Consider the following 16,457-nt stretch of genomic DNA (forward strand, 5'->3'; position numbering starts at 1 on the left):
GATACTTTAATAATTTTTTTCTTGAACTTTGTCATATGATATCCAATATAATCTCAACTTTTTTTGTCTCAATTTTCCAAAAGATGAGGCCATCATTTTCTCGAGTCAAACGAGAGTTTATAGTCATTTTGAGATTTAGTTCTAAAAGATACAGATTTGTGTGTGTAAACATACTCAAGGAACCCAATTTTATTAGGGCTCAAAGCTCGAAAATCACGAAAAAATTATGAATTTCATGATACTTTAATTTAAAGTTTGAATTAACTTGATCGAATTAAGTCTAATTAAATTTTGGGTAAACCCACATTGATAGAAGAATGTTAACAAACGCTTTGAACAAATGAGTGTTGGCAAAATATGATTGGATGAAAAAATTTGTCTGTGATTTAAACAGTTCAATAATATAATGTCATGTGACATTATGTTAAGAATTATGTACCATTATGTTACTATAGAATGATTATTAAATTTTAATTGATCAGATTAGTTAATGTAAAATAGTAACCGAGTTAGTTTATATGATTTGATTGTGTTACATTTGAGTGACATGATAATCATGAATCAAGGTTAATGTTTAAATTTTATATATAACTCAAGAAACTTACGTGTGAACCCGAATTTAATTCTAGAAACTCACGTGGGAATTACCGCATAAATTTTGTGACTAAGTAACGACCGTCAAATATTTCCCTCACATTATAAGAAGCACCCTTCCCCCAACATACTCCTCGTCTCCCCATTAAAGAAAACCTTCGGGCTTCGTCTCATCTCTCTCTTTCTCTTTCTCTTTCTATACGTATGTGCTTACAGTTATATATTAATATACATAGAACAGTCTGACGCTAAACAAAATGGCGGATGGTGAAGAGGAGCTCTGCATTTGCCCGAGTTTCAACAGCTATTCGGCTCATAGGATTGCAGAAATTGCTAACAAAGTCACAGGACTTAACACAACCGATACTGAAGACGATGAGAATGATGATGATGAATTTGAGTTTGCTTTGGCAGGTGAAAACCAAAGGCTTTTGGCTGAGGAATTCATCTATGACGGCCAAATCAAGCAAGTGTTTCCCGTATTTAACCACGATCTTTTGGTAAGTTATGACGATTTTGATAAAGGTTTGTCTGGTGAAGGAGTGGAGAGTGTTAGAATTCCTTTGAAGAAGAATTTTATGGAAAAGTACGAGAATGAGTATCTTTCATCGTCCTCATCGAAAGTCGATGAGTTAGAGACTATACCTCTGGGAACTTACTGCGTATGGAGGCCTGAATTCTCGAAGTCATCGCCGAGTCAATGTAAAAAGAGCAAGTCTACCGGATCAGGATCGAAGCGGTGGAAGTTCCGAGATTTGGTCCGCCGATGCAACAGCGAGGACAAGGATTCTTTAATCTTTTTAACACCGAAACACAAAGAAGAAGAACCAAAGAAATTGTATATTCAAAAAAATCAACAGCGAAGCGAGTCGTCTCCGGCGAGAAATCCGCGGCGAATTCACTTCATGAAGCATGTTATGTACGTAACAGAGCAATAAAGGAAAGTGAAGAGAGAAAATCGTTTTTACCGTACAGGCAAGACCTGGTAGGATTTTTCCCTAACGCAAATGGATTGGACAGGAGGAGTTTTCCAGCTTTCTGGAATATGCATTGTTTTCGTAATGTTCATTATTTTCTTCCTTATAGCAAAATCAAATGTCTATTTACGGGAGAAATGTACTAGCCTTTAAAGCAAATAAAAAATGATTACGAGATATACCTCTGTTTGACCTAAAAATTCGAATTGAAAATCAAATAAAAAATCCATAGTTAATTTTAATTGTATATTTCGTGGTATCTTCAATTTTTAACATGCGTTCTATCAATTTATTAAAATTTATTAAAAATCTAATTTATATCTAAGTCAAATTGGGGCATAATATACTTGCTTGTGTTTGGGCAAATATATGTTATAAGATATTAAACGAAAACATGGTGGGAAATGAATATATTTTTATGATGAGTTAGTTTGTATTATGTTTGAGTTTAAAACTACCTGTTGACACGTAAAAATTCAGCCCAAATCGAACGGCCCAAAGAACGAAGCCCAATTGGAGGATCCACAAATCAGATAGCCCAAAGAACGAAGTACAATCAGACAATTCAGGATGAAGGTCCAAATAGGGAAGCCCATGAACGTGGTAACACCATCGCCCAAGCTTGCAAATCGCCCAGGATCTGAGCGAATGGAGTGCCATGCAGTCGCCTAGAATGCTACTCTATTCTCGCCCAAACCTTCGAGTCGCCCAAGGTTTTAGCAAACATGAAGTGTTGTGGTTATCAAGAAGTGCAGTTATCAAAACAGTTATTAAGCAGCCCTATCACGTTTCACGATTCAAGAAATTCAATCAAAAACGGTTGAACGACAAAGAGTAATGGCACAGTTAAAAAATGCAGTTCCATGACAAGTTGGCCATTACGAAGAAAGTGGGCAGTTATAGAACGATCAAGTAGTTTTTAGGCGGTTGATCACAAAGAGGTCATCCAGGGAGTATAAAAGGAAGGAAAAACATAGAGCAAAGGACCCCGAATAAAAAAACTCTCGAACAGAGAACATGTAATTTTAAATTTCTTAGTTTAGATTTAAACACTTTTTTCAGTAACTCGTGTGCTTGCGCCACTTGGAGGCATTCTGTTTTTACTTTCCGATTGTAAAGACACCGCCAATAAAGAACACCCCTTTTTGGGATTTTATCTCAAGAGGTTTGTCCCTTAAACAATCGTCTGATCCCTTTTTAATTGTTAGCGACGAACCCGCGCGAAACAATTTGGCACGCCCAGTAGGACAGTGGTGTTTGGTGTTGAAAATACAAAAGGTGAAACAATATGCCTCAGAGATCCGATAAGGAAGCAGCAAGTCAGGGAGGAGTCCAGTCTGTGATCGAGCGATATGAGCAGCATGCCTCTCCACGAACAGATGGACAGAATCAGAGCAGTAACAGTCGTTACGAACCAATGACAGAGTTGAGTCCTCGAACCATGCGCGCACTACCTAGAGAACTCACACAAGATGCCGTTGAACAGATAAATCTTTGAAGTATTCATAATATGGAAAGATTTACCCAAAATGGGAATGCACATTATGACAACATGGCCAAACAATTAAATACTTTGAACGAAATAATGAATAAGTTAGTAGACCAAATATGTCAACCGGTTATGCCTCTTGCAAATCACTTTCAAACTAGGATAATTGTGGGACATAATCCCTCAGCCCTAAATCCGAATCAAGGGATAGAACCACTTTCTGGTCCCTCTACTTCAAACCAAGGGAGTGGTGCAGTGCCAAATCAGAACAATGGTAGTGGTACGCCTAACTTGGGGGGTAATCCAAATGCAAGAGCTAATGTCCTAAACAATGGACAGAATACCCCACGTGTTAATGAGGAAATAGATGTTCCCTAATCATGGTAACTTTGTTGTCAATCAAGGACCAAACATCATGCCTCATGCAAATCAACCGGTTAACTAACCTGCAGGAATTCCATATGACCCCAACGTCATGTTGAGGAATCAGATTATGGAAATTGTACAGGATCAGATGGCTTTTGGGGTGCATCCTGTCATTAGGCCTACTTACACAAAGCCATATCCTGATTGGGTAGACCGAGCATATCCATGGCCTAGAGGGTATAAAGTACCAGAATTCTCACTGTTTACCGGTTTAGGGGAGGTGTCTACTTTAGAACACATAGGGCGATTCACATTGCAAAGTGGTGATGTAACTGATTACCATAAAATGAGGCTTTTCCCTAGTTCATTAACAGGAGTAGCTTTCTCCTGGTTCATCAACTTGCCAGCGAACTCTGTTCAAACATGGCAACAATTGGAAAAATTATTCCACGCTCAGTTTTATAAAACTGAGTCTGAAGTTACTTTGGCTGATTTGGCGAATCTACGTCAAATGTCGAACGAATGGGCAGAAAGTTTTTTCCAAAGGTTCAAGACAGTAAGAAGCAAGTGTTTTGTACCTCTGCCCGAAAAAGAATTTGTTAAAATCGCTCAGGATTGCTTGAGCTTTGATTTAAAAAAGAAATTCCAAGACAAGGAATTTCCTGACCTTTTTCAGTTGAGTGCGAATGTGATTAGATGTGAACGAGTGATAAGAGAAGAAGAACAGATGAAAAATTCTAGTAAAGGGACTTATTACAAAGACCCAAACTTTGACGTTCATACCATCAGCGACGAGTCATACTATCAAGCCGAAATATGTTTGGCCGAATTGGTCAAAGGAGACACGTATACTTGTCCTATAATGGCTAAGCCTAGACCATCAGGCAAAGATGAGCCCATGAAAGATGGAAACATAAAGGCTAGAATGTTCTCGTTCGATATAACCAAAGCTGACCTTATATTTGATAAATTATATGGGGATAAGCAGATAAAGCTAAGCGATAAGCGTAAATTGCCAAACCCTGAACAAATTAAGGGTAAAAAATATTGTAAATGACATAATGCATGGTCACATTTGACTAACAATTGCTTGGTTTTTCGCCATGTATTGAAGGATGCCATTGAATCAGGACAAATTACGTTTGACGATAAGAAGAAGATGGCAGTGGATGAAAATCCTTTTCCATAGCCACTTGAAGTGAACATGGTGACGTCTGGTTTAAAAAACAAGTTGCCAAAATTCAAGTTGGTCATAGATGATGGAGAAGAGGACCCTAGATCACATCCCAGTGTCTTTGAACGAATCAAGGGGAAAGAGCCAAAAAAAGACGAAGACATCTTCTGTGCAAGATGTAAAAGAAAAGTGAGTGGGAACACGGAGAAATCAGGGATATGGCAGCATCCCCATCGCCCTACTTTCTTCCCAAACACTCAACCTGGTAGAGGGCAAGGTACATCATTCTATAGAGGATCGCCTTTTGAGAGGCAGTTCAGGCCAGTAGATAATGGGAGAACATTCAGGCCGCAACTTCGCCGGCCAAATGTATGGCATTCGTTCCAGTATAATACAGGAAGGGCAATACCCTTCAATAAGATGACTAGAACCCAACAAAGGCATTTTCAACGAAACTATGGACGAATGATGAGGCAGCAACAGGGAGCGCCACATCCTAAAGCGCCTAAACTACTCAAGGTAGCCAATTAAAATGTTCTCAAAGATAGTGAAGAGACCGGTACAGATGAATCAATGAAAGAACTGCCAGAAACTTCTTCTGAGAGATCAAAGTTTGAGCGAGACAGAAGGGATGGAGAAGATCCAGATCAGCCCCTTACTATCCAATTCGGTACATTACCTCCTGTCGTGGCTAATAATTACTTACTGGCCAATGAATTCAAGAATAAAGAAAAAGAAGAAAAGGAGGATAACGAAGGAGAGGCTTGCGTGCTGGAATGTGAAGAAGGCCAGACTTCTAGAGAGGCCTACAATGATGAAGAAGACGACGGGATGACAGACATCGAAGAAGAAATCAACCTAGAAGCAGAAAGAAGAAGGAGAGGAGTATCACACAATACTCTGTTGAAGCAACTACATCGAGAGGGAGTTCGCGAAGTAAACTTGTTGGGAGAACCATCTGGGCATCCTTTCGATTTCTACGTACTGTACGGGACGCCCAAAAGGAAGAAGAGAGTACCTCGCTCTGAAAAGTATGGATCACCTCCAAAAATAATGCCCCCTCCCATAGGTTAGGTAACTGATGAGGAAGCATTAGAAAACAGTAAGGAGGAAATTCAGAAGACAGAGGCTCAGCACGATATGCTGCATGTCAACTTATCACAGGGGGATAATTGGATAGAAAACAAGCAGGAAGTAGAAATAGAGACTGCCGAAAAGGTTATTTTTAAACGGCCAGCCATGAAATTGACTAAACACTTGAGGCCATTGTACGTTAAAGCCCTAGTTAACGGCATCCCTGTGGCAAAAGTGCTTATCGACAATAGAGTAGCTATAAACAACATTCCATCTAGGATGATGAGGAAATTTGCAAAGACAGGGGGTGACATGATTCCAACAGAAGTCATCCTTACGAGTTTCAATGGAGGAGCAACTTCAGCTAAGGGAGTTACGCCATTGGACATAACTATAGGGACAACTACTAGAACCACAGTCTTCTTTGTAATAGATGGTCCTACTAGTTACAATGTGTTACTAGGAAGAGATTGGATACATGGAAGTCGCTGTATACCCTCATCACTCCATCAATGCTTGATTTTTTGGAATAACAAGGGCGAAGCAGAGGTGGTACAGGCCAATCATAGGCCTTTTGTCGTAGAAGCAAACTCGGTAGAAAAGTTCATGTACGAAGGAAACTATGGACCTGTGAGGGTAGTACAAGATGGGGAAGAAACTCAAGTTGTCACGCAAAGTGAAGAGCCATTTTCAGTGGACGAACTCACTGAAATGTTCAGACAGATGATGCCAAATATAGTGGCCCTAGAAGAGCCAGTAATTGGCAAAAGAATAATTAAGGAGTCTTGAATGAGTTCTAAGCAACAAGAGCAAACGGCCGATATTCAGGCCTTCAAAGCCAAATTAATGGATTTTAATAAGGAATGCAATGACATGGCGAAAGAAGAGACAGCCCTGAAAGTGCTGAAAGACAAATTAGCATTATTCGAGTTAGAACAAAGCATTGGCCGAGAGTCAATAAGGTGGACTGTTTAGAAGAAGAAGTAATTACAAGGGAACTGGATGACGAAGTGATGCGGATCATCAAACCTGGATACGCTCAAGCACAAGACCCTCTGATCAAAGTAAATATTGGCAATGAAGGAGAAGATCGTCCAACATTCATCAGCCAGATGCTCGATCAAGAGGTTAGTGATAAATTAATCGCTTTGCTAAAGGAGTATAAAGATTGTTTTGTTTGGGAATATGAACAATCTAGTTTAGATAGAGACTTGGTGGAATATAGGTTACCAACTAAGCCTAATTTTAAATCTCATAGGCAGCATCCTAGACGTTTTGCTCCTAATGTACTCCCTGAGATTAAGAAAGAGATAGAGCGATTATTGAAAGCAGGCTTTATTAGAACAGCCAGATATGTCGAATGGTTGTCCAATATCGTGCCAGTACTAAAAAAGAATGGTAAACTAAGGGTGTGCATAGACTTTAGGAATTTAAACATAACTTCACCCAAAGATGAGTATCCAATGCCCACGGTGGATTCTTTAGTAGACTCAACTGCTGGACACGTCATGTATTCTTTCATGGATGGGTATTCAGGATACAATCAAATTTATACAGCTGAAGAAGACATACACAAAACTGCCTTTAGATGCCCAGGGTCTCTAGGATGTTTTGAATGGGTGGTCATGCCTTTCAGCCTAAAAAATGCAGGAGCAACTTATCAAAGGGCAATGAATTTAATCTTCCATGATATGATAGACAAGTTTGTTGAAGTGTATGTAGATAATATAGTGGTCAAATCCATTAAAGACGAGGACTATTTCGAACAGTTAATATGTTTGTTTGAGCGAATGAAGCAATATAAGCTAAAGTTGAATCCCTTGAAATGTGCATTTGGTGTTAATGCAGGGAACTTTCATGGTTTTTTGGTACACAAAAGAGGGATTTAACTTGATAAAAATAAAGCTAAGGCCATTTTAGAGGCCAAACCACCTAGCAACAAAAAAGAATTACAAAGGTTTCTAGGCCAAGTATACTTTTTAAGATGCTTTATTTCTAACTGTGCAGAGCGAACTAAAGTCTTTTCGCCACTCTTAAAGCTGAAAAATCAAGACGAATTCGTCTGGAAAGAAGAACATCAAAAGGCTTTTGAAAGCCTGAAGACATATTTATCAAGTCCACCAGTATTGGTGTCACCAATCCAAGGACGGCCAATGAAAGTGTACGTATCGGCTGAGAAAGAATCAATAGCTGGAATGGTCGCACAGGAAGACCAATTTGGTGAAGAAAGGGCAATTTACTACTTAAGTAGACGGTTAATAAAATGTGAATGTAATTACTCTGCTATCGAAAAATTATGTCTTGCATTGTATTTCACATGTATAAAATTAAGGGCTTATTTACGGCCCTTAACCGTTTATTTAATTTCTAAAGTAAATTTAGTTAAGTATATGTTCTCGCGCCCTATTTTACACCAAAGGGTAGGCCTTTGGACATTAACTTTATCAGAATTCGAGATACAATATATACCTCAAAAGGCAGTCAAAAATCAGGCTTTGGCTAACTTTCTAGCCGATCATCCATGCCTTGACATGCCCAAAGAAATTGAATTAGAAATTAATTCGTTCGAGTTAAAACATTGGGTGTTGTATTTTGATGGGTCAAAAACCTCTAAAGGTGCAGGAGTAGGAGTAGCATTGATTAATCCTTTAGGGATTTACTACAAGTTCGCGTTCACTTTAGACAGGATGTGCACCAACAATCAGGCCGAATATGAAGCCTTAATCGTAGGCCTAGAACTAATGATAGAAATGAGAGTAAAAAATGTGATCGTTAGGGACGATTCTCAATTGGTAATTCACCAATTGATTGGTGATTTTAAATGCCAAAGTGATTCCATTATAAGTCAATATGAAATTGCCCAAGAATTGTTAGAAGAATTCGACCAAGTAGAACTTCAATGTGTTAATAAGATATATAACGACGTGGCAAATGAGTTGGCCCAAATGGCCTCAGGGTACTCAAAGGTTTTAAATTGGAAGTCTACTTGTGAGTATGGAACCATATTCCCCAAAGAAGGGCGAGAAGGATTGAACTTCACTGCATACAAGATGGAGATGTAATGGATTGGAGAACAGAGATTAAAAGGTTCCTTAAAGAACCTAATGGAGGGATTAGTAGGAAAATGAAGCTGTGTTTGCTGAACTATACACTAATAGATGAAGAGTTGTTTAAGAAACGCTCTGATGGTGTATTGCTAAAGTGTGTAAGTTTGCAAGAAGCCAGGACGATCATGGTTGAGGTGCAGGAAGGGATATGTGGAGCTCATCAAGTTGGCCAAAAAAATGAGATGGTTAATTATTAGGAGTGGATATTTTTGGCCAAAGATGGGAGAATTATGCGTTCAGTATGCAAAGAGTTGTTTAGCATGCCAAAAGCATGGTCCAATACAAAGGGCGCCAGCACGAGAGATGACACCTATTATTAAACCTTGGCCATTCAAAGGTTGGGCGATAGACCTGATAGGGAAGATTATCCCCCATCGTCCAAGCAACATACTTTTGTTATAGTTGCAACCGACTATTTCACCAAGTGGGTAAAGGCAGTACCTTTGAAAGAGATCACCCAAAAGAATGTCATAGAGTTTATCCGTGATCACATCATTTATAAGTTTGGAATTCCACAAACGTTGATGGTAGATCACGGAACATCTTTGAATGGGGATCAAGTGAACAAATTTTTGAGCGAGTTTGGGGTTAAATTAGTAAACTCCACACCATATTACGCTCAATCCAACGGACAAGCAGAATCTTCTAATAAGATTCTAAAAAATATCATTAGAAAGATGATAGACGAAAATGTCAGAAATTGGCACGAATGTCTGAATAAAGCCTTATGGGCTTATAGAATATCACCTCGGTCAAGTACCAAAATTACTCTTTTCCAACTTACTTATGGATAGGAGGTCGTTTTACCTATGAAAATCAACGTGCTATCGATTAGAGTGTGCTTGCAATATAAGTTAAATGATGGTGAGTATACCGAAGTACTAGTTCAAAATTTATTAGGGTTGGACGAATTAAAGTTGGACGTCTTAGATAGATTGCAAGTTCAAAAACAAAGAATGACTAAATTTTATAATAAAAAAGTCATAGCCAAGTCATTCAGCCAGGGCGAATTAGTTTGGAAGACGATACTCCCTTTGGATAGCAAGGACCCAAAGTACGGGAAGTGGTCGCCCAATTGTGAAGGACCATACAAAATAAACAGTGTGTTGCCCAATGGAGCATATCATTTGGAAGATTTAGATGGCACCAAGCACGTGAGATTCATTAACGACAAATATTTGAAAAAATATGTTCCTTCTTTATGGGAATGTGAACAGATAAAAGCGTAATCAAAACATATTGAACGATTAAGGATAACAAGGTCGGAGCGAAATACATTCAAATAAAGTCCTTTATTATCAAACGTTCATTACAAAGATGCAAAATACAAATAATGGATGCTCTACAAACTACAATTAAAAGTAAGCTAATCTCCCTGTCGATTGCCGAGTAAGAGGGTGGACTGGCCTCGCACCGCCTTCCTAAATGCATCGCTGCAATGGCGGGCAAAGAGGCTGAGAAGCACTCTCAGCAAGCAAGGTGGCCCGCAAGCACCCCAAAAATTGCCTTCCATCATCGAACCCCTTGTAAAGAACAAAGAGACGATGAGAAGAACTTTGATGGGAAAAACTTCGCTGCTGGCCAAAAAATATTTCCTATATCTCCCATACCAAATGTGATATCAAGACAAGTAGTAAAATTGGCGGACCAAACAATCCATCTTTATAGAAGACGAAGGTTTTGGATTGATTGTCAGAATGCCAAACAATGGCAGCAAATTGGTTTTGAAGAAGAGAATGAAAATGAAGATGGAAGATGGAAAGTGCAAAGCATACGTGCATTTATAGAGGGATGGAGATGAAGAGACTGAATATTAGCGGCCACATTCTGCCTAGTAAATGGAATTAAGTAGCCCAAAGTCTTGGGAAAAGAGGTGGAAATATCAAGAGAAAATGTGCAAGATTTTTAGCACAAAGCAGTTAAATGCTTGAAGGATTGGCGATTAAAAGATAAATGTCAAATAAATGCACAAGAAATTAACATAGATGTTCATTAATGATGAACAAGATTACAAAGGAAAAGTCAAATGCGAAATTACAAAAAGAAAAAGTTAAAGCGTTATATGTCTTAATTACAATTCGCCCCATACCGAATGAATTCTTTCCCTAAGTTTTTCCCAGTCCTCGTTCTGTCGAGAGGAAGTGATGTTCAATTCGGCCACAACATCATCATCAACTTCTAACTTCTTGTACTGCTCGACCAAGGACTTAGTTCGCTCAATTTCTTGGGAGGCGTTACGCTTTTTCGCAGCCATTTTCGCCTTGCAGTCATCCATTTTGGCTTGAAGTTCCTTCATCTGAGCAGCCAAACTAGCTATCAAAGAGTCTTCAATCATGACTTCGGAAGAGATTTCTTTCAACTCGTCCTCAGCTTTGTTGATCTCCTGACGCAAAGACTCTTTTTCAGATACGGCGTGAAGATATTGAGTACTTTTGGCCTTCAGTTCAACATTCTTGGCCAGCAAGGAGAGGACCTCGAAATGGATAACTTTCAACGTCGCTTTAAAATCAGCAGAAAGATTGAGCGACAAAAGTGTCAGTGCTTGCTCTAACTTTGCATTCAAATGCTCAAGCTTATCCTTATGTCTGGCAGCACTAACCTTACCAATGTCCATAATCATGAAGGACACGTACTCAAATATCGACTGCTTGAGGAACTTCATATCTTACTCTGAAGAAGTAGCAGGACGACCAGCTGAAGCAGGGCTAGATGTCTTGACTTGCCCCCAGGAAGCGAACAAGTCTTGGATGAAACGCACAATCTTATCAGCATCCTGCAAAGAAAATTGCCAATATTGAAGATTCTCACTACAACGAACAAGATGAAATAAGAATAAAAGTGAAACAAAGATTACCTCATCAATAATCTTGGAAGATGGCATATCCTCAGCCAAGTCTGCCATCTGTGGCTATACCATCCGTGAGGACTTCCCTTTGTCTGAGCGAGAAGATGTTACCACAACGGACAGACTCATAGGAGCATCTGCAGAACTCAAAAGCAACAAATCAGAAACCAATAGCACAAGTAAAGGTAAAGTATCAAAAAACTGAATTACCTTCTGCTTCGATGTTTGGGGGGTTGACGCCCTGGGAAGAAGGTGGCTCATCCATTGGTTGTGATGAGGATTCTGGGACTGAAGATGTCTCTTTAAGCGTAGTCCCTTCATCAGCTGGTTTGGATGAAGCAACCTCAGCGGAGGATGATGGAGCAGGAGCTGCCGATACCAAAGCATTTAAAGGAGAGGCTGAACTTTTCTGAGAAGTCCAAATAAATCATTAGCATACAGAAAAGTTTCAAGTATGGAAAAGTATGCTTGTGAGCAAACCAATTTAATTACCTTCCTCCTGATGATAAGAGGGGTATCATCATCATCATCAACATTATCCACCAGAATGGGAGATGCTGAGGTTGGCCGTTTGCGCCTCGGGGCACTTTTGGTTGCAGTAGGCTTGGCAAGGAGAGAAGAAGATGGAGGAGTAGACTGTTTAGCGCGACGAGGAGAAGGACTCCGGATGGACAAAGGGGTGACTAAAACAGGAGGAGGGAAAGAAATGCTCGGCTGGTCCAGTGAATAAAAGACACAATTAGCATCAGCCGCAAACAATCTGCGCTTCACTGACGGCCAGAGCTGTTCAAAAAGGGGATGGATGGCACGGCTAGAATTGAAGGGGGCTAATGAAAAATGGCTCGTCAAAAGAAGATTGTGAGCATTTATAACCTCTGCCTCCACCTTATTAATAATATGGAAGCAGTCTATCAAGTTTCTTGAATAGCAAAGAGGAACAGGCCAGGTTTGGCCGAAACCAAGTTGGCGAGCAAAAAATTGGGGAGCATATATTTCTATCCCTGTCTTGGCATTGGTCCCAGTCAAAATATCATGAAATAACTCCCTCCCAGTTAAAAACTGGATCCAAATGAGCAGAGAGGTGCTCGCGCTGTCTATAGTGGAGGGAGGATGCACATAGTCTGGAGTCAAAAAGGGAGGAAAATGAAAGAAGGAAGGGATTGAATTCAAAGAATAAAAGAATGAAAAAATGTCCCTTCTAGACATATTTACAGGAGCCAAGGGCTCAATGGCTAGCCCATAGCAGCTAGCAGAAGGACGAGAAATTGATGGAGCACCAAGCAATGGAAAATAGGATCTCAACCACATTTGAGTGAACCAAAGAGGTCCACTGCCAGTGAGAGATGCATCATTCTTCAATTGAGTTTGAAGAGAAGCCATGCCTCTATAGAGGGCAGTCAAAAAGAAAGAACATAAATTCAGAGGCCTGCCACGCGCCAATTCGTGCGCTATAGGTAAATAGCTCAGGGAGGGCTTTATGCTTGGCACACACAAAACATATTTACAAAGCCAAACCAGAAGAAAGGCCACTCGCTCAGTATGGGAAGGCTCAGCGCTCGAATGGTTATGAAGGGTTTGCAGGCTTGAATAAGACTCGGTGAGGGTTTTACCAAACTTTGGGGCGCCACCAGAAACCAAGATACCAGGAAAAATGGCATCGCCCAAAGGTGGCAGATTCACTAGGGCCCCAACATCCCTTAAAGTAATAGACATGGGGCCAAGAGGAAAAACAAAGGTATTATATTCAAAAGACCAAAAACTTAAAGCGATCGAAAAAAGTGTTGAATCAAAAGTAGGGGGTTGAAGAGAGATTTCTAACAAATCAGAAATCCTAGCATTATCAAAAAGTGCCTTAGTAGGACCATGGTCCACAAGGCGAGCATGCCACCTACGAAAAACTACATCAGATTTGGGCCAAGTGCGAATACCTCTTTCGCGAAGTGGCCCCAGCGGCAAAGAGTTTAGAAATGGAGGGCCTTGAGTACAAGGAAACAGCTGGCCCACCGCCACTTGTTCGATTGCCTCTGCATTGTTGAAGAAAGCACCTGGGTAGAACTCATTGAGTTCGATCTTGGCAGGTGCAAGAAAGTTCGTAGTTATGTATGAACGATTAAGAAGTTTCTGAAAGTCATCAAAACTAAAGGAGTCGCCAGATTGAGATTGTGAAGTAGTCATTAGGGACGAAACGGAGTTTTTCAGAGTTACGTAGCAGGGAAGCAAAGAGATGAACAGTAAATCGTGGGAGAGAAACGCAAAAAAGTGAGGCGTGATTTAATGGTGCAGTGAAATGGCGTATTTGGGGGTTATAAGGATTTGCAAAACGTCGCACCTTTTCAAGCTATGGAAGAAAACAATGATTGAAATTCTTGGGAATTTCGAATGTTGCTGGAAACACAAAGTGAATATGGCAAAATTTAATAATTGGTATTAATTTTGCCATATTGGGGGGTAATTGTTGACCCATAAAAATTCAACCCAAATCGAATAGCGCAAGGAATGAAGCCCAATTGGAGGATCCCCAAATCAGATAGCCCAAAGAATGAAGCCCAATCAGACAATTCAGGATGAAGGCCCAAATAGGGAAGCCCATGAACGCGGTAACACCATTGCCCAAGCTTGCAAATCGCCCAGGATCTGAGCGAATGGAGTGCCATGCAGTCGCCCAGAACTGTTACTCTATTCTCGCCCAAACCTTCGAGTCGCCCAAGGTTTTAGCAAACATGAAGTGTTGTGGTTATCAAGAAGTGCAGTTATCAAAGCAGTTATTAAGCAGCCCTATCACGTTCCACGATTCAAGGAATTCAATCGAAAACGGTTGAACGACAAAGAGTAATGGTAGCAGTTAAAAAAGGCAGTTCCATGACAAGTTGGCCATTACGAGAAAAGTGGGCAGTTATAGAACTATCAAGCAGTTTTTAGGCGGTTGATCACAAAGAGATCATCCAGGGAGTATAAAAGGAAGAAAAGACATAGAGCAAAGGACCCCGAATCAAAAAACTCTCGAACAGAGAATATGTAATTTTAAATTTCTTAATTTAGATTTAAACACTTTTTTCAATAACTCGTGTGCTTGCGTCCCTTGGAGGCATTCTGTTTTTACTTTCCGATTGTAAAGATATCGCCAATAAAGAACACCCCTTTTTAGGACTTTGTCTCAAGAGGTTTGTCCCTTACACAATCGTCTTATCCCTTTTTAATTGTTAGCGACGAACCCGCGCGAAACACTACCTCACTTGATCAACACGACCAACCTGTTCTAGGAAGGAAAATATTTCAAGATGAAACTCTAAATATGATATTGTTTAGGGTTGGACATGGTTCGGTTGTCAAAACCAAACCGAACACGAAATTTTCGAGTATTTAGTAAGTGAAACTGTCGAGTCCAAATTTAATTATGGAACCATTTGGGTTCAGTTCGATTCCCAAGTTTCGTATTATAATTAAATTTTTTAATACTTACGAAGTTACGTTAATTCAACTAATGATATACTTAATCTTAGTTCTTACAAAAATATAGTCCAATCTTATTTTTTGCGTCTATTTTAGCTGGGTTCTTTATAGATTTGATTGTTAAAATCATAGGAACGGGAAGATAGTGAGCTAAAAATAATTAAGAGAGGCGTTGTTGAGTTTCAATTTGATTTCTTCAGAATGATAGAAATGGCACTATAGTAAAGTAACAGATTTGGATAAAACTTAAGTCAATTTAATTAAATTGGCTTTAAACTAAAAATTAGAAATAGGAAAATTATATTTTTGGGTTTGAGCTAAATTAACTAGTTAGCAAATTTATTTAGAAAATTTAAACAATTTGGATTCGGATCTTGGGTTCTTGATTTAGAACCGAGAATCGAACCGAACCCGTCGGTTTTCAATTTAGATACCCGTTCGAGTATTTAACATAAGTAGAAGCGTTCGATTCGAGCGTTTTGTCCAACCCTAATATTGTTTTTAAAAAATAGTGGTATCTTCTTGAATTGATAACAATATTTGGATTCACAGTTTTGAGAACAAAAAATAAAGAGCCACCATTTGTGTTGTATCATAGAATTCATTGTTCTGTTGTATGAGCATATTTTATCGAGGCTGGAACCAGAAATATCCTTCAGTGTGGGCGAAGTTTAATCAAAGTCGAACTTTGAGTTTTCGAGACCTAAGACAAACTTTAAATGTGGGGCCCTTAAATTAAAGTATGTAATATGCATTTAATTTTTTGTTAACTAATCTATAAACTTTAAACTCAATAAAGATATAATCTATCGTGGAGTGTAAGTCGGGAGAAAGCGGAATGATGCAGGCGACTTGAAAGTTCCAAATCTATACCAAATACCAGAAATTATACCAGAATTACAACAGATCCTCAAATTGTTAAGTCACATGAATTCACAAATGGTAAAAAGGTATTGTAAAATAGGAAATTGGGTACAATATAAATACGAAGCTTGACAGATTATATTAGGGTTAAGGGCTTAGATGGAAAGAATGAGGGTAGAGGGAGATTAGGAGTTTCTAAAGGGTGGTTGCCTCTCCCTTTTACCCAATGATTTCTTCTTTTAACCCAAAACCAACAATTCTTTAAGTTGTATATGTATCTATCAAAAATATATGCTCACAGAAAGACAAGAGATTGGGAATTCTAGTTGATCTCTTGTATGGTTTCTTTCTTGTTGGTACATATTTTGTTGATTATGAAAGTCTGACTTGTATACCACTAACTAATTGTTTAGCAAAGCTCTTTTTAGGGATCATTTTTGCTTGAGAAATGTTCAGTGCGAGTAGATGCTTGCACTTGGCTTAAGGTGAGTTTGTCCCTATATTTTATATAGTAATG

At 39.2% G+C, this 16,457-nt stretch overlaps 1 protein-coding gene across 1 annotated transcript; it reads left to right on the forward strand.

Annotated features, from left to right (window-relative positions):
• The first annotated feature begins 851 nt into the window (after positions 1-851).
• Positions 852-1,532, forward strand: LOC111409578. Its single transcript, XM_023039609.1, has one exon. The coding sequence runs from the start codon at positions 852-854 to the stop codon at positions 1,530-1,532; it is 681 nt and encodes a 226-aa protein (XP_022895377.1).
• Positions 1,533-16,457: the final 14,925 nt, after the last annotated feature.

This window comes from Olea europaea, chromosome 14 (assembly GCF_002742605.1).
Source record: "Olea europaea var. sylvestris chromosome 14, O_europaea_v1, whole genome shotgun sequence".
NCBI lineage: Eukaryota > Viridiplantae > Streptophyta > Magnoliopsida > Lamiales > Oleaceae > Olea > Olea europaea.

Excerpts from the sequence above, each read along its gene's own strand:
- LOC111409578 (XM_023039609.1), top strand. The coding sequence starts at position 852 with ATGGCGGATGGTGAAGAGGAGCTCTGCATTTGCCCGAGTTTCAACAGC.